The sequence below is a fragment of the Staurois parvus genome, unplaced genomic scaffold (assembly GCF_062004578.1).
Source record: "Staurois parvus isolate SC_StPar_1 unplaced genomic scaffold, SC_StPar_1.0 ptg000267l, whole genome shotgun sequence".
Taxonomy (NCBI): domain Eukaryota; kingdom Metazoa; phylum Chordata; class Amphibia; order Anura; family Ranidae; genus Staurois; species Staurois parvus.
The window spans coordinates 6031382-6054929 of record NW_028318063.1 but is presented as its reverse complement, the minus strand read 5'-3'; the positions used below and the strand labels follow the sequence as shown (position 1 = coordinate 6054929).

Below are 23548 nucleotides of genomic sequence, written 5' to 3'. Positions count from 1 at the left end.
ACTTACCATCCATAGACATGCAGATGCTTTTCTGCATTCTCCATTTACTCACATTGTCAATGCTTTCTGTGCTTTGCTCTAGGAGACAAATACTTTGAGTTTGTCGCACTGGCCTTTAAACTATTCTAGGCTCCCAGGATGCTCACAAAAGGTACTTACACCACTTTTTGCCTTCTATATGAACTCCGGGTATCTAGATCAGTATTTCTCAACCTTTTCAGTCAAGGCACCCTTTAAAATTCTGCGCATTCTCGATGCACCCCATTCTAAACTTACAGTTTTACATAACACAACAACATCCACACGTGAAGGACACCCAGTATTAGAGGTGATTTATTCTTCCAAAGCAAATACAACTTTGTACACTGGTACTGAGTAGTAATTCCAGTATTTCTCTTCTGCCTCAGTTTCTCTCACTCAGATAATGTGACCCTAGTACTTATGGAGAGGGGCAGTGTAAGGGGGCAAACATGGATGCTGTGCATGTGTCAAATGTCCTCTTAATCAACCGCAACTTCATTGGTTGTTAGGACACCGGCAACTAAAAGTTTGTAATAGTGCACAATGAAAACCTGTGCCTTTGTGTCACTAAAAGGCAGGTTGATCCATCAGCTGGCTTCTGTGCATTTTTTGGGCAATTTGTAAGCATTTTGCTAAGGCACCCCTGAGGACACCTGAAGGCACCCCATGGTGCCTAGGCACAATAGTTTAACCACTTGCCCTTCAGAGGACTTACCCTCCTTCCTGGCTAGACCTTTTTTTGCCTTACGGCGCTGCGCTATTTCAATTGGTAGACTGAAAATTAAAAAAAAAAAACCCTGATATTTTCTGATTTCTGTCATAAAATATATCCAATAAACTCAAATTTTGTCACAAATGTAAGCCAAAATGTATTTTGCTACATGTCTTTGGTAAAAAAAAAAAAACAAGAACTGCATATTAATTGGTTCGTGTGAAAGGTATAGCGTCTACAAACGATGGTATAGATATTGGAATTTACACCATTTTTTTTTTTTGCTGTATGGCGCTGCACTAATTTAACTGATAATTGCTCGGTCATGCAATACTGTACATAAATTACATTTATTTGTTTCACACAGAGCTTTCTTTTGGTAGCATTTGATTACCTCTGGGTTTTTTATTTTTTGAGCTATAAACAAAAAAGACCGAAAATTTTGAAAAAAAACCCTGTCATAAAAAAATATCCATTAAACTCAAATTTCATCATAAATTTAGCCCAAAATTTATTTTGCTACATGTCTTTGGTAAAAAAAATTCCAATAACTGCAAAATAATTGGTTTGTGTGAAAGTTATAGCATCTACAAACTATGGTATACATACTGGAATTTACACAGCTTTTACTTTGACTGCCTATCACATTTCTTAAGGTGCTAAAAATGCCAAGGCAGTACAAACACCCCCAAATGACCTTTTTTCGGAAAGTAGAAACCCTAAGCCAGGGGCCCTCAAACTACGGCCCGCGGGCCACATGCGGCCCGCCGAGGCCATTTATCCGGCCCGCCGGCAGGGGCGGGACAGGAAGGGACACTAAGTACAGGGGCGGGCAGGGGGCTGCTGTACCTTACCTGGCTCCAGTCCCAGTCCCATGACAATCCAGTCCAGGAAGCGCTGCTCCTTCATTCACTCCAGCCACTCCCTCACTCCTGCCGCTCGGCTCCGCCTCCTCACCGGTGATTGGGCGCCAGAACTGTAGCTCAGGAAAGGCACACAGGCGGCCAATCACCTGCGAGGAGGCGGAGCTGAGCAGCCCCGCGAACATCGAGTGAGAGGGAGGCCGGAGAGAAGGACAGCTGACAGGTAAGTGTGCCGTGCTGATGGTGCTGCTGCAACCAGGTATGCTGGCTGCAGTAGCACCTAGGCTGGAGCAGGGGTCAGCACGTTACGTGTCATTGGTGTCAGTGGGAGAAATAGTGCCCCATCATTGGTGTCACTGATACTAATGATGGGGCATTATTCCACTGACACCAATGATGGGGCACTTTTCCTCCACTGACACCAATGATGGGGCACTTTTCCTCCACTGACACCAACGATGGGGCACTATTCCACCCTCCACTGACACCAACGATGGAACACTATTCCTTCCCCCACTGACACCAATGATGGGACACTATCCCCCTCACTGACACCAATGATGGGACACTATCCCCCTCACTGACACCAATGATGGGACACTATCCCCCTCACTGACACCAATGATGGAACATTATTCCTCCCACTGACACTAATGACGGGGCACTATTCCCCTCCACTGACACAATGATGTACTATTCCTCCCACTGACACCAAAGATGGGGCACTATTCCTCCCACTGACACCAATGATGGAACACTATTCCTTCCCCCACTGACACCAATGATGGGACACTATCCCCCTCACTGACACCAATGATGGGACTCTATCCCCCTCACTGACACCAATGATGGAACATTATTCCTCCCACTGACACCAATGTTGGGACACTTCCTCCCACTGACACTAATGACGGGGCACTATTCCCCTCCACTGACACAATGATGTACTATTCCTCCCACTGACACCAACGATGGGGCACTATTCCACCCTCCACTGACACCAACGATGGAACACTATTCCTTCCCCCACTGACACCAATGATGGGACACTATCCCCCTCACTGACACCAATGATGGGACACTATCCCCCTCACTGACACTAATGATGGGACACTATCCCCCTCACTGACACCAATGATGGAACATTATTCCTCACACTGACACCAATGTTGGGACACTTCCTCCCACTGACACCAATGACGGGGCACTATTCCCCTCCACTGACACAATGATGTACTATTCCTCCCACTGACACCAAAGATGGGGCACTATTCCTCCCACTGACACCAATGATGGGGCACTATTCCCCCCCCCCACTGACACCAATGATGGGGCACTATTCCCCCCCACTGACACCAATGATGGGGCACTATTCCCCCCCACTGACACCAATGATGGGGCACTATTCCCCCCCACTGACACCAATGATGGGGCACTATTCCCCCCCACTGACACCAATGATGGGGCACTATTCCCCCCCACTGACACCAATGATGGGGCACTATTCCCCCCCACTGACACCAATGACGTACTATTCCTCCCACTGACACCAGTGATGGAGCACTATTCCCCCCACTGACACCAATGACATACTATTCCTCCCACTGACACCAATGATGGGGCACTATTCTTCCCACTGACACCAATATTGGGGCACTATTCTTCCCACTGACACCAAAGATGGGGCACTATTCCTCCCACTGACACCAATGATGGGGCACTATTCCCCCCCCCACTGACACCAATGATGGGGCACTATTCCCCCCCCCACTGACACCAATGATGGGGCACTATTCCCCCCCACTGACACCAATGATGGGGCACTATTCCCCCCCACTGACACCAATGATGGGGCACTATTCCCCCCCACTGACACCAATGATGGGGCACTATTCCCCCCCACTGACACCAATGTTGGGACACTTCCTCCCACTGACACCAATGACGGGGCACTATTCCCCTCCACTGACACAATGATGTACTATTCCTCCCACTGACACCAAAGATGGGGCACTATTCCTCCCACTGACACCAATGATGGGGCACTATTCCCCCCCCCACTGACACCAATGATGGGGCACTATTCCCCCCCACTGACACCAATGATGGGGCACTATTCCCCCCCACTGACACCAATGATGGGGCACTATTCCCCCCCACTGACACCAATGATGGGGCACTATTCCCCCCCACTGACACCAATGATGGGGCACTATTCCCCCCCACTGACACCAATGATGGGGCACTATTCCCCCCCACTGACACCAATGATGGGGCACTATTCCCCCCCACTGACACCAATGATGGGGCACTATTCCCCCCCCACTGACACCAATGACGTACTATTCCTCCCACTGACACCAGTGATGGAGCACTATTCCCCCCACTGACACCAATGACATACTATTCCTCCCACTGACACCAATGATGGGGCACTATTCTTCCCACTCACACCAATATTGGGGCACTATTCTTCCAACTGACACCAATGTTGGGACACTATCCCCTTCCCCCACTGACACCAACGATGGGGCACTATTCCTCCCCCCCACTGACACCAATGATGGGGCACTATTCCTCCCCCCACTGACACTAATGATGGGGCACTATTCCTCGAACTGACACCAATGATGGGGTACTATTCCTCCCACTGACACCAATGATGGGGCGCAATTCTTCCCACTGACACTGATGGGGCACTATTCCTCCCACTGACACCAATGATGGGGCACTATTCCTCCCACTGACACCAATGATGGGGCACTATTCCTCCCACTGACACCAATGATGGGGCACTATTCCTCCCACTGACACCAATGATGGGGCATGTTTCTTCCCACTGACACCAATGATGGGGCACGTTTCTTCCCACTGACACCAATGATGGGGCACGTTTCTTCCCACTGACACCAATGATGGGGCACGTTTCTTCCCACTGACACCAATGATGGGGCACGTTTCTTCCCACTGACACCAATGATGGGGCACGTTTCTTCCCACTGACACCAATGATGGGACACTATTCCTCCCACTGACACCAATGATGGGACACTATTCCTCCCACTGACACCAATGATGGGACACTATTCCTCCCACTGACACCAATGATGGGACACTATTCCTCCCACTGACACCAATGATGGGACACTATTCCTCCCACTGACACCAATGATGGGGCACTATTCCTCCCACTGACACCATTGATGGGGCACTATTCCTCCCACTGACATCAATGATGGGGCTCTATTGCTCCCACTGACACTGATAGGGCACGATTCTTCCCACTGACACCAATGATGGGGCACGATTCTTCCCACTGACACCAATGATGGGGCACTATTCCTCCCACTGTCACTAATGATGGGGCACGATTCTTCCCACTGACACCAATGACGGGGCACTATTCCTTCCACTGACACCAATGATGGGGCACTATTTTGCTCCATAAGACACACTTGGGGGGAAATGTCTGTGCGTCTTATGGAGCGGCCGGCCCAGTATTCCCACCGCCGTTGTATGTCCGCAGTCTCTGGTCATCTCCTGTACTGTGTCCGCATTTGTTCATAGTTTTTTTTTTTTTTTTAAAACTATAGTCCGGCCCTCCAATGGTCTGAAATCCAATGACCCCTTTGAAAGCCTGATGGTGTGTAACTTCCTCATTTCACTTCCTCACTGCCTATCACAGTTTTGGAGGCCTTGAAGTGCCAGGATAGCACCAAACCCCCCAAAATTACCCCTTTTTTGGAAAGTGGACACCCCAAAGAGTTTTAAAAAAGGCATGGTGAGTATTTTGCAGATCTCATTTTTACTCTTAAGGTTTTGAAAAATAAAAAAAGAAAAGAAAAAATGTTTTTGTTTTTTTTCTTCATTTTCCAAAAATTTGTTGCAACAAACGAGATCTGCAAAATACTCCTCATGCTTCTTATCAAATTCCTTGGGGTGTCTACTTTCCAAAAAGGGGTAATTTCGTACTATTCTTGCATTTCAGGTCCTCTGAAACTGTGATAGGTAGTCAGGAAGTGTAATGAGGAAATAGTCTTTAAAAGCCTGAACTCTGGCTCTGACCACTGCTACAGCAGTACAGTGTCACCAGACAAGTGCTGCCAGTCAGTGTCCCTAATCACTTCCACACCAGTCCCAACGGTCCTGATCACCGCCACATCAGTCATATTGTCTCTAATCACCGCCACACCAGTTACAATGTCCCTGATCACCTCCACACCAATCCCAGTAGCACCAGACCTGTGTATACCAGCAAGTGTTACTTATCACTGCCACATTAGTTGCAGTGTCACCACACCAGTGTAAGCTAGCACGGATGTCCCTTATTATCAATATACCAGTGTATGTTAATAGCATTGTAGATTGCTGCCACACTAGTTTCCAGTGTCAACAGACCAGTGTAAGGCAGCAGCAGTGTTCCTGATCACCGCCAAACCAGTGTGGCGTTGCCTCTGCCAGCTGTTTGAACTAACCCTGGCCTGTTTATTGATCGCATTTCTGCCTGCTGCCTGGCCTGATCGGTTGCCTGTTTGTTGACCATGCCTCTGACCACGCCTGAACTGACCCATCTGCACATCCGACTGACTACGTTCCTGCGAGACACCATTCCCTGCAAACAGCTGCACTCCTGGAACCACATGAACGCCTTTGTCCTTCCTATCTTTAACCTTCTGTACTTCCTGGCCAGTAAACATTGCATTTATGGGGGCAGCCACGTACCAGTAGCTTAGGCTTGTTTTGGCTTATAGGGATTGGTACAGCTATAGATGATGCAACACTAAGCTATATTCCCTAGCCACTTACATAGAGGTGTCCATTATTGTACATTGGCTTTGATACAATCGGTTGATTTTCCAAAAAAGGTGATATTTGGTGGGATATTATAGTTTGCAGGTGCTATAACTTTCACATGGACTAAATCATGTACATTGATTTGAGTTATTTTTACCAAAGAAATTTAGCATAATACATTTTACACCTACATTTATGAGGAAAGCGTATTAAAAAATTATAATTTCATTTAGCTACAGTGTTGCATGACTGAGTAATTTTCATTCAAAGTGAGACTGCACTGAATACTGGCCTGGGCAGGAAGGGGGTGCAAGTGTCTGCTCTTGAGGTCGTTAAAGAATAAAAAAAAAAAAGCAGCTCCATTCGCTGTACTCAGCTCCTCTCTGCACGGTTCCCTCCATCCAGTAATTTTAGTCTGACACCTGATGTCCTCAGCCGTCTGGTTTGAATGACTCACAGTAGTATTTAGCCTGATAGACTGAAGATATTCTGTGAATATATGGCATCCTACATGATGGCACCCTGCGCTCAATGTAATAATGTATAGAGCATTGTTGATGTCACTGTGTCAGCATCACGGAGGACCACACTGTGCTGCAGAAGACGTAAAGTGTGCCCTGTGCATCATGTGACCTTGCCTGAAGACATCTGATTTAAGATGTGAAGTCTAAAAAAAAAAAAAAAAATACTAAAGCATAAAATAAATCCGGGGGCTACAAGGGAGGCCTAAAGTTGGGCTTTATTGTTGATGGATTCCATGTGTGGAATGGCAGTAGCTTCCACCTGAACATTTTTTTTCCCCACACTGTAAATGGCTTGGAAAACTACGTAGACATTTTTCACTGTGCCTCTTTCACATCTGCAGAATCACACAATTTTGCCCACAATTCCAGATTGCACTAAATTCTCAGCAAAACATGCTTAGGGTGCCATTAATTCCTAATGGCATCTTAAATGCGGTTAGCGAACACGTGTTTTGCTGCACGCAAAATAGCCACAGAAAAAATGTGAGACACTTCATGCCCGAGAATGTGTGGGAGCTGTTTTGAATGGGCTGCTCCTATGTGTGGCGCACAGAAAAGCATTATTCCTCCCACTGACACCAACGATGGGGCACTATCCCCCCCCCACTGACACCAACGATGGGGCACTATCCCCCCCCCCCACTGACACCAACGATGGGGCACTATCCCCCCCCCCCACTGACACCAACGATGGGGCACTATTCCTCCCCCCCCCCACTGACACCAACGATGGGGCACTATTCCCCCCCCTCCCCCCACTGACACCAACGATGGGGCACTATTCCTCCCCCCCCACTGACACCAACGATGGGGCACTATTCTTCCTCCCCCCCCCCCCACTGACACCAACGATGGGGCACTATTCCCCCCCCCCACTGACACCAACGATGGGGCACTATTCCTCCCCCCCCCCCACTGACACCAACGATGGGGCACTATTCCTCCCCCCCCCCACTGACACCAACGATGGGGCACTATTCCCCCCCTCCCCCCACTGACACCAACGATGGGGCACTATTCCCCCCCTCCCCCCACTGACACCAACGATGGGGCACTATTCCCCCCCCTCCCCCCACTGACACCAACGATGGGGCACTATTCCCCCCCCTCCCCCCACTGACACCAACGATGGGGCACTATTCCCCCCCTCCCCCCACTGACACCAACGATGGGGCACTATTCCCCCCCTCCCCCCACTGACACCAACGATGGGGCACTATTCCCCCCCCCTCCCCCCACTGACACCAACGATGGGGCACTATTCCCCCCCCCTCCCCCCACTGACACCAACGATGGGGCACTATTCCCCCCCCCCTCCCCCCACTGACACCAACGATGGGGCACTATTCCCCCCCCTCCCCCCACTGACACCAACGATGGGGCACTATTCCCCCCCCCTCCCCCCACTGACACCAACGATGGGGCACTATTCCCCCCCACTGACACCAACGATGGGGCACTATTCCCCCCCTCCCCCCACTGACACCAATGTTGGGACACTATTCCTCCCACTGACACCAATGACGGGGCACGATTCCTCCCACTGACACCAATGACGGGGCACGATTCCTCCCACTGACACCAATGACGGGGCACGATTCCTCCCACTGACACCAATGATGGGGCATGATTCCTCCCACTGACACCAATGATGGGGCGCTATTCCTCCCACTGACACCAAAGATGGGGCGCTATTCCTCCCACTGACACCAGTGATGGGGCGCTATTCCTCCCACTGACACCAGTGATGGGGCGCTATTCCTCCCACTGACACCAGTGATGGGGCGCTATTCCTCCCACTGACACCAATGATGGGGCGCTATTCCTCCCACTGACACCAATGATGGGGCGCTATTCCTCCCACTGACACCAATGATGGGGCGCTATTCCTCCCACTGACACCAATGATGGGGCGCTATTCCTCCCACTGACACCAATGATGGGGCGCTATTCCTCCCACTGACACCAATGATGGGGCGCTATTCCTCCCACTGACACCAATGATGGGGCGCTATTCCTCCCACTGACACCAATGATGGGGCGCTATTCCTCCCACTGACACCAATGATGGGGCGCTATTCCTCCCACTGACACCAATGATGGGGCGCTATTCCTCCCACTGACACCAATGATGGGGCGCTATTCCTCCCACTGACACCAATGATGGGGCGCTATTCCTCCCACTGACACCAATGATGGGGCGCTATTCCTCCCACTGACACCAATGATGGGGCGCTATTCCTCCCACTGACACCAATGATGGGGCGCTATTCCTCCCACTGACACCAATGATGGGGCGCTATTCCTCCCACTGACACCAATGATGGGGCGCTATTCCTCCCACTGACACCAATGATGGGGCGCTATTCCTCCCACTGACACCAATGATGGGGCGCTATTCCTCCCACTGACACCAATGATGGGGCGCTATTCCTCCCACTGACACCAATGATGGGGCGCTATTCCTCCCACTGACACCAATGATGGGGCGCTATTCCTCCCACTGACACCAATGATGGGGCGCTATTCCTCCCACTGACACCAATGATGGGGCGCTATTCCTCCCACTGACACCAATGATGGGGCGCTATTCCTCCCACTGACACCAATGATGGGGCGCTATTCCTCCCACTGACACCAATGATGGGGCGCTATTCCTCCCACTGACACCAATGATGGGGCGCTATTCCTCCCACTGACACCAATGATGGGGCACTATTTCTCCCACTGACACTAATGATGGGACACTATTCCTCCCACTGACACTAATGATGGGACACTATTCCTCACACACTGACATTAATAATGGGACACCATCATTGGTGTCATTGGGAGGAATCGTGCCCCATCATTGGTGTCAGTGGGAGGAATAGCACCCCATCATTGGAATACCATACTGAAGTACCATACCATATTGAAATCAAATCTGATGTTTTTTAATTTTTATTGTGCATTGGAAGAGGGGTAGTCTTATACGGCGAGTATAGCCCAAACCCTATATTTTAACAGGAAAAGTAGGGGGTCATCCTATACGCCGGAAAATACGGTAAGTGCATAAAATCCCAGTGAAATCTATTTATTCTACATTGTAGCTCAAGAAAATATGGAAAAGATTCTTACTCAGAACATGTTTAATTAATCTTGACCTACAATTTTTTTTTCTTCTGCAGCTTGTACAAATGGAAAAGGAGCTAAAATGTGCGCCACCATCTTTTCAAAGCGAGATGATAAGCAAGTTGCGTGTGTATAGGCGAGTTCTTGTTAAATTGCAGATAGAGACAAGAAACATATATAGAGGTACTGGACAACCATATGAGAACATCAGGAAAGGATTTTCACATGTGGAAGATGATCAAAATGTAAGGTTTTTTTTTTTGTTTTTTTTTACATACGTTTTAATATGCATCACATCTTTTGTAGTCATGTATGACTGATTTAAAATGCTTGTAAAACCCTACATTTACCCAGTGGCTAGCCTCAGGTGATACATAGAGATGAAACAAATCCTATTACATAAGGTTGGTGCCCAGGGTGCACCAAAGAGCTACAGTGAGGAACAGAAGTATTTGAACACCCTGCTATTTTGCAAGTTCTCCCACTTATAAATCATGGAGGGGTCTGAAATTCACATTGTAGGTGCATTCCCACTCTGAGAGACAGAATTAAAAAAAAAAAAAAAATCAGATAATCACATTGTATGATTTTTAAAGAATTTATTTGTCTTGCACTGCTGAACATAAGTATTTGAATACCTAAGAAACAGCAAGAATCCTGGCTCTCAAAGACCTGTTACTGTGCCTTTAAAAATTCCTCCTCTACTCCACTCATTAATCTAACTTAGTAGCACCTGTCTGAGCTCTTTAAAGACACCTGTCCACCCCACAGTCAGACGCCAACTACTACCATGGGCAAGACCAGAGAGCTGTCAAAAGACACCAGAGACAAAATTGTGGACCTCCACAAGGCTGGAAAGGGCTACGGGGCAATTGCCAAGCAGCTTGGTGAAAATAGATCAACTGTTGGAAGAGGCTAAAGATGACTGTCAGTCTCCCTCGGACTGGGGCTCCATGCAAGATCTCCCCTCGTGGGGTATCACTGATGATAAGAAAGGTGAGGAATCAGCCCAGAACTACAAGGGAGGAGCTGGACAATGACATGTAGAGAGCTGGGACCACAGTTTCAAAGGTCACTGTCGGTAGAACACTACGCCGTCATGGTTTCAAATCATGCATTGCACGGAAGGTTCCCCTGCTCAAGTCATCACATGTCCAGGCCCGTCTGAAGTTTGCCAATGACCATCTGGATGATCCAGAGGAGGCATGGGAGAAAGTCATGTGGTCAGATGAGACCAAAGTAGAACTTTTTGGTCTAAACTTCACTCGTCGTGTTTGGAGGAAAAAGGATGAGTTGCATCCCAAGAACACCATCCCTACTGTGAAGCATGGGGGTGGTAACATCATGCTTTGGGGGTGCTTTTTTGCGAAGGGGACAGGACAACTGCACTATATTAAGGAGAGGATGAATGGGGCCATTTATTGTGAGATTTTGAGCAACAACCTCCTTCCCTCAGTCAGAGCATTGAAGATGGGTCGTGGCTGGGTCTTCCAACATGACAACAGCCAGGATAACCAAAGCGTGGCTCCGTAAGAAGCATATCAAGGTTTTGGAGTGGCCTAGCCAGTCTCCAGACCTAAATCTAATAGAACATCTTTGGAGGGAGCTGAAACTTCGAGTCGCTCAGCGACAGCCCCGAAACCTGACAGATCTAGAGGAGATCTGTGTGGAGGAGTGGGCCAAAATCCCTGTTGCAGTGTGTGCAAACCTGGTCAAGAACTACAGGAAACGTTTGACCTCTGTAATTGCAAACAAAGGCTTCTGTACCAAATATTAACACTGATTTTCTCAGGTGTTCAAATACTTATGTTCAGCAGTGCAAGACAAATAAATTCTTTAAAAATCATACAATGTGATTTCCTGAATTTTCTTTTTAAATTCTGTGTCTCAGAGTGGGAATGCACCTACAATGTGAATTGCAGACCCCTCCATGATTTCTAAGTGGGAGAACTTGCAAAATCGCAGAATGTTCAAATACTTGTGTTCCTCACTGTATTACTATACAGCTCAGTCCAGGGTGGATAATCTACCACAGCAGCTCTCATATGAACTGCTCCCATTATCAGATTGTTCCCCTGCTTGTGGCCTCCCACTTCTTTTGTTGCTCCTACCTGTCAATGAATGTGCAGATGTTCAGTATTAACCATATGTATGGACATGGATTTTCCTTTTTCCATTGACAAACCAGGTAAGTCTGCCTTTCTGGATTTAGGGAATGCATGGGTGGCTTTCTTAATGCCTAATTTCCATTATATTTTATACACAATATAATAAGAACTTGCCACTTTACCTGCTTCAGCTTAATACTTTTGCAACTGCTATTTAGCCTGCCGTGATATCTTTCATAGATTGTCTTTAGCAGGCTTGAGCCACTAATTACACAGGTCTGCAAAAAAATTTTTTTCAAGAGCTGTTTTGGTTATTCCACGTAATCTCTGTTTTTTGGTGCGCTGAATCCGAAAATTACCTCCATTTTGTCATAGGACATCACGTTTCCTGACAATTTAGGTAACTATGTTAAATAAGGCAATACCTCAAAATAAATGGAAATGGACTTATAAAATTAAAGTTTTTTATTACAATTTTTTCATGAAAATCCTTTTTTGAACTGAAATGAGCTCACCTCACACACTAAACTCAATTCTTCTTCCCTGTGAGGCGCCTCTTGGTGCATTTACGCTTGTGAGTAGCATCTGGAATGTCTCTCTGAAGCATCCAACAGTAGTCTGCTATCATCATTGTAATGCTCCATTTTCCCTGGTATCTCCTTTCCATCTCGTTAATGTCTTGGTGGAATCGTTCACCTTGTTCTTCACTCACAGCTCCCAAATTTTCAGGAAAGTAGTCAAGGTGGGACTGGAAGAAATGCACTTTCAAACTCATCAGGCGACCTAAAGCTTGAAATGCTTTCAGCATTCGTCCGACGATCTTTTTGTAGTGAGGATCTTTGTTATTGCCTCACTTGCCTTCTTTAAATGCAATCCACCCTTCTTGTTGAGGATCCGTCATGGTATTGACATACTCTTGATCAACTATAATCCTTCTAATGTCTGGTCCGACGAACACACCTTCCTTCAATTTTGCCTCCGACAGGCCTGGATACTTGGTGACCAAGTATTTGAAGCATTCTCCATCTCTTGGAAGTGATTTTACAAATTGCTTCATCAATCCCAATTTTATGTGGAGAGGTGGTAGAAGAACTTTATGGGAAGGTACCAACGTTTCTCAGAGGACATTTTTTTCACCGACTGTTAGCACCCTCGGCTGCCAACTCTTCTTGGTCCAGTGATTTTGTCGGTCTCCACTGTCCCATAGACACAGAAAACAAGGGTATTTGGTATCCCACCCACTGGATTCTTCAGGAAAGATTAACCCCTTCTACCATTAGAAGCACAGACTCAGGGCTGAGGCTTACACCTGCAGCATGCTGCTGAGTACCCCAGTAGTCAGACATGTCACTCCGCCAGAAGAGAACTAGGGAAATGATGAAATTTTTTTTCCCTAAAACTTGCTTAGCTTATGTATATACTGCTGACCATCAGATTTACAGTGCTATATTTTTTTTTACATAACTCGGACAACCCTTTAAGTTTTTTTGGCATTTTATATCTTAAATGCACTTATGTGAATTAATTAATTGTAATTTGGACTTTAAATTTGGTTAAAAACCCATAATATAAAAAAAATACCAAAAATTAAAAAAATGTGATAAATTTGAAGACAATTTTGCATTTTGTGGCAAATCATGACGTCTAGGAGTTTTTTCAATATTTTATTTGTTTTCAGCACACCAAAATACATGGAAATTAGATGAAAATAATCAAACAGCTTTTTAGTCGCAGACCTGTGTTATTCATGATTATTTATGCTGGCAATGTGGATCGCCCAGATTTATTCCCTAATTTATATCCAATTTGGTTATTATATTACCCCTAATCTTTAGGGCTTAGGGAAACTTTGGTGATTTACAATAGGACAGACAATATTTTAGTGGAACAGTATCTAGTCCGGATAATGTGGTTTTTCTCACTGACCGCATTATCACTGTCATTTTTGGTGTTCTATGGAGGTTCCTGCAAAATTAGCATTTGCTACTTTGCATTTACCATTTATCCATATATATATATATATTTTGTTAATTGCATATTGTTTCAATAAAGTTTCCTTGTTTTTTTAGTCAACCTACTTTGATCTATTGTGGTTCCTCTTTTCTCAGGTTCTTTCCCTGGTTTATTTGCAACTAGGGTACAACCAGCCTGTCTTTTTTTTTTTTTTTTTTTGTTTAATGTTTGATTACCTCCGACAGCTATAGCCGCTAGCAGTAGTATGTGTGTTCTGGCAGCCGGGAAGGCTCCCTGAGCCACCCGTGGTGGAAGGAAAGAAAATAGTCATCTATGGGCTGCTTAAATGGGGGTGTAATGTGCAACATGCCCTAGAAGGTCCTTTAGGACAGCACCAATACACTGAGAGTTCAGAACCCCATAGTGACACCCCTTTAGGGACCTGGTCCATGATGCCCCGCACTCAGCCTTTCCTCAGCATTCCAAGTTGAATGAGGTATTTAACCCAAAAGACTGAGGACCTCTTATGGCAATGCTTAATGGAATGTGATTATTGCAGCCAGAGCTGCTTTTTTTATTTGCTGAGAAACATAAAAAATTGGACTTCTGGCAAGGATAACAGAATTTAGTAATTCATTGTAGGAATATGAGCCCCTACCTGGTTGGTGCTTGAACACTCTGAACATTTAATTGCTTTGGCTTTGACTAGTGTGTTTAAGATTTTGTCAAACAAGCCCATCTAATAGCCCAATGGATGGCATAAATTTATACTGTACATGCGTAGTCACTTTATGCTGAAATTTTAGATTTTCATTTGTTCAGTGTCTTTTAGGCTTGCCACACACATAGCAGTATGATTGTAAATCCATGTGCAATCTGCTGTGGGGTTACCAACTTTATGTACTCCAAGGGCCCACCTAAACAATATATTAAATTAACATTTGTCCTTACAGTATTTTTTTTCTAAAGGTTGGACTGACGGGTTGCCCCGTATGTCCAACCAATGGTAGGCGACTGCGGGCCTAAAGCTGATGATCACAGGGACAAGAGTGATCAGTGAACATTTGGGTGGTACATGTAGTTCAACCATGGGCCCAGACCTTGAGGTACTTAGTGTGTGTGTAATTTAATATGGAGGTTAATTTTTCATGAGTCATGGTTCCCAGGAGATGCTGTTTTGACCTCGGCAAAGTTTATTGAAGGTTGTTTCCAAGCCCTTGCTAAGATTTACTGAGCGGCTAGGAACATATGTCCTGCCAGCTTCTTTTGGTATTTGTCCAGGTGTGGGATAGGCTTATGCAAGATTACAGGCGAGATTAGTGTGCAGGACTGAGTGAAATAGTTTATAAACCCTTGTTCAAAAGTGAACGGCTACAGGACAGGTCCTCCACATGTGCAACAGGGTGTTGCGGTCAGTGCAGCCCCAGGAGCAATGTGGAGAGGCACTGGGATGAACCTGGGCAGGCGGTTAGGGGTCAGGTACCACCAGGATAGCAGTTTAAAAGTGTTCTCCTGCGCCAATACATTGAGCGAACATTTGGAGGAGGCCAGCCAAATAACGTTCCAGTCTCGTATATCAAGGGTAAAGCCTAGATCCTGCTCCCACCTGTCCACGTATGTGTGCCTATTTGAGCCAATGGTGTCTGTGAGTGACATTAGAGAGCAGGCATTATTCCTTCCGAATATGGGTCTATTCTACAATGGCTTTCAAAAGGAGTTGAGTGCCAGGGAAGGGGGGGCTGTAGGATTGTGCAATGCATGACCAGGTCCGACAGGTAATGTTGAAGTTGGATGTAGCAAAAGCGCCCCCCCCCCCCCCCCCCCCATCCCTCTGGTAGGTGCCAATGTTTGCAGGGATAAATTAAAGACATCATTTCATCCAGAGAAAAGAGTTGATGTATAAACAAAGGCCCTTTGAGCGCCACCTGAGGATTGTCAGGTAGTGGGTAGGTGAGGAGATATTAGGTTACCTGAATATATCGCAGAGTCCTACTCTTAATGGAGTGCTGTAAAGAGAAGAGAACTTGGGGTCTCGAAGAGGGATTGGTCCACAGTAGGTTGTGTACGCAAAAGGGGGAGCAGTCGGCTTCAAATAGAAGAGTCCAAAGGGGCCATTCAGTAGTATGCAAGTAGACGAGCGGGGAAATTTGGGCTGCTAAATAGTAGTGTTTGAGGGATGGAACCACCAGCCCGCCTACGGTAAAGAATTGAAGCTGGGAGTCTAGGCCTTTAATGTCCCCAGATAAGCTTTAGCAGTCTGCGTAGTAGAATGCGTAGCACATCGCTCGGTATGGGAACAGGTAGCACCCTGAAATAATATAGCAATTTGGGTAGGTAAATAGGTCATCTTTATGGCATGTAAGTTGCCCAGCCAGCTAGCCTTTTTTTTTCTTCATGGATTTTTACCTTTGTAACTTCAATCACATTTTATCACTACTCTGCTGCTTGAGCTGGTGTCTATATGTGCTCATGCACAAGGACAGTGCGCTCTAATGGTAAAATTTGGGGGGTATTCTATGCCCAGAGAACTGCTCTTTTGCAATGGAGTTTACACACATGTGATGCAGTTCTTGAACGTGAAAGTTGTGTGTTCGGGAAATACGTCATACACACGATTTGTTGCACTGGCGTTTAAACACGCATTGGCATCTACCTGAGTACAAGTGCGTACAGTCAGTCACTTGGCTGTACATGCCACCTGCAACTTCCTGGGCATGGAAAACTGCCAATATTTTTATGCTAGGACTCCTTACACCTCTCTCACCCCCTGTGCATGAGCTATATACACTATTTGGCCACTTTGTTATGTACACCTTGCTAGTACCGAATTGGTCCTCCTTTTGCCTTCAGAATTGCCATAATTCTTCGTGCCATAGATTCAACAAGGCGTTGGAAACATTTCTTAGAGATTTTGGTCCATATTGACATAACATCACACAGTTGCTGCAGATTTGTCTGCTGCACATCCATGAACTGTTAATACAAGGCAGGATGGATCCATGTTGTTTATGCCAAATTCTGACCATCCGAATGTCCCAGCTGAAATTCGAGACTCATCGGACCATGCATTGTTTTTCCAGTCTTCTAGTGTCCAATTTTGGTGAGACTGTAGCACATTGTTTCCTTGTCCTAGCTGACAGGAGTGGTACCCGGTGTTGTCTTCTGCTGCTGTAGCCCATCTGCTTCAAGGTTCGGTATGTTGTGCATTTAGAGATGATATTCTGCATGCCTTGGTTTTAATGATTGGTTATTTGAGTTGCTATTGCCTTTCTATCATCTTGAACCAGTCTGCCCATTCTCTGACTTCTAAAATCAACAAGGTATTTTCCCCCAGTCGGCTTCCAGGACAGCCCCTGAGAGATATTGCTCCTCCTCCTTGAGGGAATTAAACACATTGCTTCTAATTTAAATGAAAGACCTTCTGGCTCCTCCCTCAGTTATTGCGTTTCCTCCGGCCGGAGGGGATTCATTGCCTTATTTTTATGAACCTATGGTCTTTTTAGAGGACGGCCACAATGCATCTTGAAGGCCTGAGCCAAAAAGAAGATCCCTTGTAAAGGGCAAGTTGCATAGCTGTAATTTTGAAGAAGCTACTTTTTGGCTCATGCCTTCAAAATGCGTTGGAACGTACAGCAGATAGGAAGAAAATGCCTTATCAGAAGTTTTTTATTTTTCGTGGCCAAGGGCATCAACAAGCCAATGATAAAAAAGACCAAATAAAAATTGGTTAGGCAGAAGGGGAAAGGGACGTCAGGAATACTTTTTCAATCCTCCTGACAAGTCACCCAGGTCTCAATGACTACAGTACTGGAGGAAGGCTCCAGAAATTCACCACAAGATCGCAAGAGGTAACCGCCAATTCCTTAATTTTGGATTTAATAGAAAAAGGCCAAAGGATCCAGAAAAAGTAAGAGCCTTGCCTCTCTTAATAGGAGAACAAACAGTTCAGGGAGTATTAATTAAAGTTCCCCAAGGGGGAAAAGGAGAGGGTTTTTATTCATGTATTTGTAATAAATAAACCTTCAGAAAAGTTTTAGCTAATCTTGAACCTCAGATGCCTAAACCACGCAATAAGGTACAAAAGATTCAGAATGGGATCGATTTTGTTTTTTTTTTTTTGTTTTTTTCTTCTTCAATATGAGTCCTTCTATAACTCAACGGCTTCATGGCAGCTAAGGACCTCCAAGATGAATACTTACATATTCCAATCCTGAAAGACTCAAAAAAATTTCTTTGCATTGCGCTCAGGCTAGGGAAAGAAATACTTCACTTTCAGTGCAGAGCATTGTCTTTTGGTCTTACCTCACCCTCAATTATTTTTTCCAAAGTTTTGGCAGAAGATCTGGCTTCTATGCATCTTCAAGGAGTGAAGATCATCCCATATTTGGACAATCTTTTACTTGCGGCAGCAAAGGAGCAGTTGGAAAGGAACATCCTGGTAGTCCAACATTGGCTATTGAAGTTAGGTTGGAAGATAAAGCTGAAAAAATCTAATCTATTTCCTTCTCAGAGGGTTCTATTTTTAGGATACATTCTGGATTCCCCTTCTCAGAAGGTGTTATTGCCAGCAGACTAGATTCACAAAATTTCCAATCTGCCATTAAGCTTCAAAAAGGTAATGTCCATTTTAGGGTTAATGACATCCACCTTTCCAGCAGTTCAATGGGCCAGACTGCATCAAAGGTCTCTGCAGAAGTGACTGCTACAGCACTGGGATGGCAAGGTGGAATCTTTGGATTCACGACTCTTGCCTCCTCAGAGAGAGAAAAGAACCTTTTGGTGGTGGAGACCCAACAAAAACCTGGATGAAGGTTTAATATGGAGACTGCCAGTCTCTATGAGAATTACTACAGATGCCAGCGCCTGGGGCTGGGGAGCACAATTGCAAGCCAAGACGATCCAGGGACAATGGTCTTCTCAAAAAAGAGAGTATTCATCAAACCGGAGGGAACTTCGTGCGTTAGTGAAAGTCCTGCAATTCTTCCAGGATACCATAAAAGGTCACCACTTGCTGATTATGACAGACAATGGCATATATCAATTGCCAAGGCAGCACCAGGAGCCAGCCTCTGATGATTCTGGCATGGGCGGAAGAAAATCTAGCCTCCCTCTCAGGAATTCATCTCAGAGGGGAGCAGAATGTCTTCGCTGATTTCCTAAGTCGTCACCAGATAAACCAAGCGGAATAGTCTCTACACCCACAAGTTTTTCAGGACTTATTTGCAACAAAGGAAAGCTCCAAGACCAGGCTTTTCCTTTCTCTCGCAAAGGGAAAAAATAGCCCTAGGGATTGATGCATTACAAAACATCTGGAATTTTCCTCTATGCTATGCATTCCCGCCAATAGAACCGCTACCGCAGGTGTTGTGGAAATTCCACCAGAAGACAAATCTGATTCTAGTTGCATTTCCATTGGCCAAAACGATCATTGTTCACTTTGCTAAGATCCTTAACAGATGCCCCACCTTGGTTTCTACCTCTCGAGGCCAATCTGCTGACCCAGGGCCGTCTACTTCACCCCCAGGTAGAGAAGCTAAAGTTTGGCGGCCTGGTTTCGGAGGAGGATATCTTGAGGAATATGGAAGTTTTAGGGTATTTACAACTGTGCTGGAAAGCTGCAGTTACTAGAGCCATATATGGCTTTTTGGAGTTCTTGAAGGATAGCGCAGATATGAATTTGTCATTAACCTCCTTGGCGGTATGATTCCTTCCGATTTTTTTGTGCTGAAAGCGGTACCATTTTTTCGCATGGAAATAGTTTTTTATTGTAGGCTGTAATTTTTAGGAAAATTTCCCCAAAAATCATCACTCAATTCTGTAAGTGGTTCTGATTTACTATCGCTGTTCTCTAGCCGGTCTAAAACCGCTTTTGACGTAAAGGGACGCTTTTTGGACGCCATGGACTTTTCTAAGTTTCCAGGCAGAAAGAACAGACAAAATGCAGGCAGGGCACAGGACAAAGCACTAGGGACAATATGTATGTGAAATGGGATGAAACAGCAATGTTTTACTATTTAAAATTGAAAAAAAAAAAAGACATTTTTTAAATTTTTTAAATTTCCCGTCGCCGCCCGTACGTCCCGACGTCACGGGGACCGGAACACAGAAACCGGATGCCGGCATCGGCCGGAGGAGATGGCCGGGGACGCTGCAGGGGACACATCGTGGGAACGAAGGACATGGTAAGTGCTGCAGGGACCCCCAGAGCAGCGCTGCATGGTAAGCCCGAGTGTAGCTCGGGGTTACCGCTTGTGGTATAGAAATTTTACCCCGAGCTACACTCGGGAAAACCGCCAGGGAGGTTAAGCACATTAAAAGTACAAATAGCTGCTCAGTGTTTATTTACAGGTGCCGCTTCAAGAGGACCCCTTGGTTCAAGCCTTGTTCAGGAAGCCTTGTTCAAGAAGAGACCGGCCAAGATATCTAACTGCCCAAATTGGAATTTGGCGGTGGTATTAAAAGGATTAAGTGGTGCCCCCTTTGAACCTTTAACGGAAGCTGACCTAAACATTTTGACTTGGAACACAGTTTTCTTAGTAGCAGTCATGACTGCTAGAAGGATTAATGAGCTCCAAGCTCTCTTTATCAGAGAAACTTTTATATGTCAGTTCTAGAAGATCCTACAATTTTGAGAACTGACCCAGGTTTTCTGTCCAAGATTTCTTCAAAGTTTCACAGAACCCATGACATTGTTTTGCCAGCGTTCTGCCAGAATCCTGCAAATGAAAAGGAACAAATATTCAGCATCTTGGCTGTGTGTCCTAACCTACGTAGAACAAACCAAACATTTTCGTTCTTTGCAAGCACTATTTGTTTTGTATGCAGGAAACATATAAAGGAAAGGGGGTTTCCAAACCTACCCTGGCAGTGTGGATAAAACAGGCTATAGGGGAAGCATACAAAGCAATGAAGGAATTTCCACCCACTTGCTTTAAGGTACCTTTTGACAAGAGCATTATCTGCCTCATTGGCAAAAAGCTGGCACTTTACCAGAGCAAATCTGTAGAGCGGCTACCTGGCCTTCATTCTCGACATAGTGCGCCATTACTGGGTTGACCTAGCAGCTCAGAACCAGGATTTTGGAAGGAAAGTGGTTCAAGCAGTGGTCCTCCCATAAGTAAGTAGATTCTCGGTTATCATCTCAGGGGTTGTCCTGGAAGACAACTGAGGGAAAGCCAAAGTTAGACTTACTGGTAACTCTCTTTCCATGAGCTTTCCAGGACAGCCAACTTCTCACCCATAATAGTAATATGGTATATTTTTGGATTTGGTGTTATGTTTCTTTTTGCTATATTTTTCAAGTCCGTGTGTCGGTACTTTTGATAACAGAAGGAGAAGCTGGGAGGTCGTTCTTTTATAATAGAGGCAATGTGTTTTGTGTCCTCCAGGAGGAGGAGCTATATCTCTCAGGGGCTGTCCTGGAAGACTCCTGGAAAGAGTTACCTGTAAGTCAAACTCTGGCTTTCGTCCACACAACTGCCGCTCACTGGCTATTTTCTTTTTTTTTTGGATTTTCACGCACAAACATTTCAGTAGATCAGCAGTTTTTTAAATACTTAGATTAGCCCGTCTGGCACCAACAACCATGCCACGTTCAAAGTCACATAAATTCCCCATTCTGATGCTCAATTTGAAGTTCAGAAAATTATCTTCACCACATCTAGATGCCTAAATTGATTGATTTGCTGCAATGTGATTTGCTGATTAGCAATTTGTGTTCCCAAGCAATTGAACAGGTGTACCCAATAAAGTGGCCGGTGAGTGTATAATCACTCCTAAACCCATCTACCCTGTAATTAAAAAATGAAAGCAGCTTTTCTATACTTTAAGAAATAACAAATAATCGCTAAGTTTGCACATCACTAAAAACACTGTATATTTACACAGAAGTGAGAGAACATGGAGATGGAAGCCTAGCAATGTGAGGCTGTGCTATATTTCACAGTGCCACCAATCTAACAATGGGACATTGCAGACTGGGTGAAATAGCAGTGATCGGTGTGTTGTTCCCATCAGTGTACTAGTGCTTTGTTGTTCAGTCAGTAGGCTAGGGGTAAATGGGTGGCCAAGCTGTGTTGCTTAAGTGAAAAATGTGAGGTCTCCAACATGACTGTGATACCTAGTAGACCTAGATTTTAAGCCTGGGTGAAAAAAATTACAAATGTTTTGGCAACTGAGACCCTGTTTGTGTTTTAGCTGCATGTTTAATTGTTTTTTTTTTTTTCCTTTGTAGAATGCTTTTCTGTCACAAAGGACACTTCTTCTTGATGGCAACAAAAGCTTGAACAGATGTACAGACAGTGTAGCAAGATCCCACCATATATCTGCTGAAACAGATGCCATTGGTCAAGATATTGTAGAAGTGCTTGGTGGTCAGAGAGAACAGCTGGAGCGAGCAAAAGATCGAGTAAGTAAGATGTGCTTGTTACAAAAAAGTTGTTGCACTGTGTAAACTAGAGAAATATTTCTACCAGGGATTGTTGAGGGAGACCTCTGAAACAGATAGTGTAAGTGTTGCTGCCTTCCCTAAGAAGGTTGGAAATGAGGCACATACGTAAAAAGGAACAGCCCCACCTAGTTTCTCTACTTCTGTATGTATAGCATAAGCTCACTTTAGCAAAGTGTCCTGAGAAGGTAAAAAAGTCTTTCCCTTGCTCTGCTGGGTTAAGACATCCAGGTTGAAAATTCTTCTATCACGTAGCTGCTGGCAGTGTCAGACCAAATCACCAGATTCAAAATATTCTCTGCAACAACCAATGGTTACAGTATTTTCCCAAACCACAAAATTTGATTTTTCTTAAAGTGTTCCTGAACCCACAACAGTAAAATCAGTGTTAAAAGCATGCTTGTTATACTCACTGTGGAACTTAAGGGGTTAGTCCTCTGCATTGTGTAAAGAGGATGTTTGATTCTGTCTTCTCTGATCCTCCCCTTCCTCCACAGTCCCCAATCCATCTGCTGACTGAGCATGTGCAACTTGCCCCCAATGCTCTGTTCTATTTGGTGTGTCTTGCTAGAGTTTTTTTTTTTCTTTTTCTTTGGGAGGGTGCATGTGATCAGCACAGGGCCAATCAGCGCTGTCCACACAAAGGGTCAAGGGTCCTGCAGCCTCATAAAGAGAATTAGGGGAGATTGGGAACTCCTTTAACCAGTGCTCTACTGGACACTTATAGAAGTCACAAAACAGCTCTAACTGCTGATGAGAAAAGGTAGTTAGCAGTTTATATTTACGAAAATAATTGCATTTCCATGTTCCGTGTACTGTGAGAGAGCAAACCTAGTGAATGCAGGATTTAGTAACACTTTAAGTTCATTGATGAACACGGTTCTGCTGAATCTTGACCACAGGGTCATATTGCCACCTACTGGAGTAGGACACTTGGCAGAAAAGAATACAGAATTGCCTATGGGCAGTCCCATCTGGCATAAAACCCCCTCTCCTGTAGGCAATCCAGTTTT

The 23548-nt window shown here is 45.4% G+C and overlaps 1 protein-coding gene across 2 annotated transcripts in view; it reads left to right on the top strand.

The window, feature by feature from the left end:
- The window catches only part of VTI1B (vesicle transport through interaction with t-SNAREs 1B), a 101514-nt gene that overhangs the window by 49268 nt on the left and 28698 nt on the right, over positions 1 to 23548 (top strand). For both annotated transcript variants that reach the window (XM_089681506.1, XM_089681505.1), the window contains exons 3-4: positions 10085 to 10273; positions 22323 to 22496. In XM_089681506.1, coding sequence (XP_089537632.1) covers positions 10085 to 10273; positions 22323 to 22496 — 363 coding nt within the window. The remainder of the gene's footprint in view (positions 1 to 10084; positions 10274 to 22322; positions 22497 to 23548) is intronic.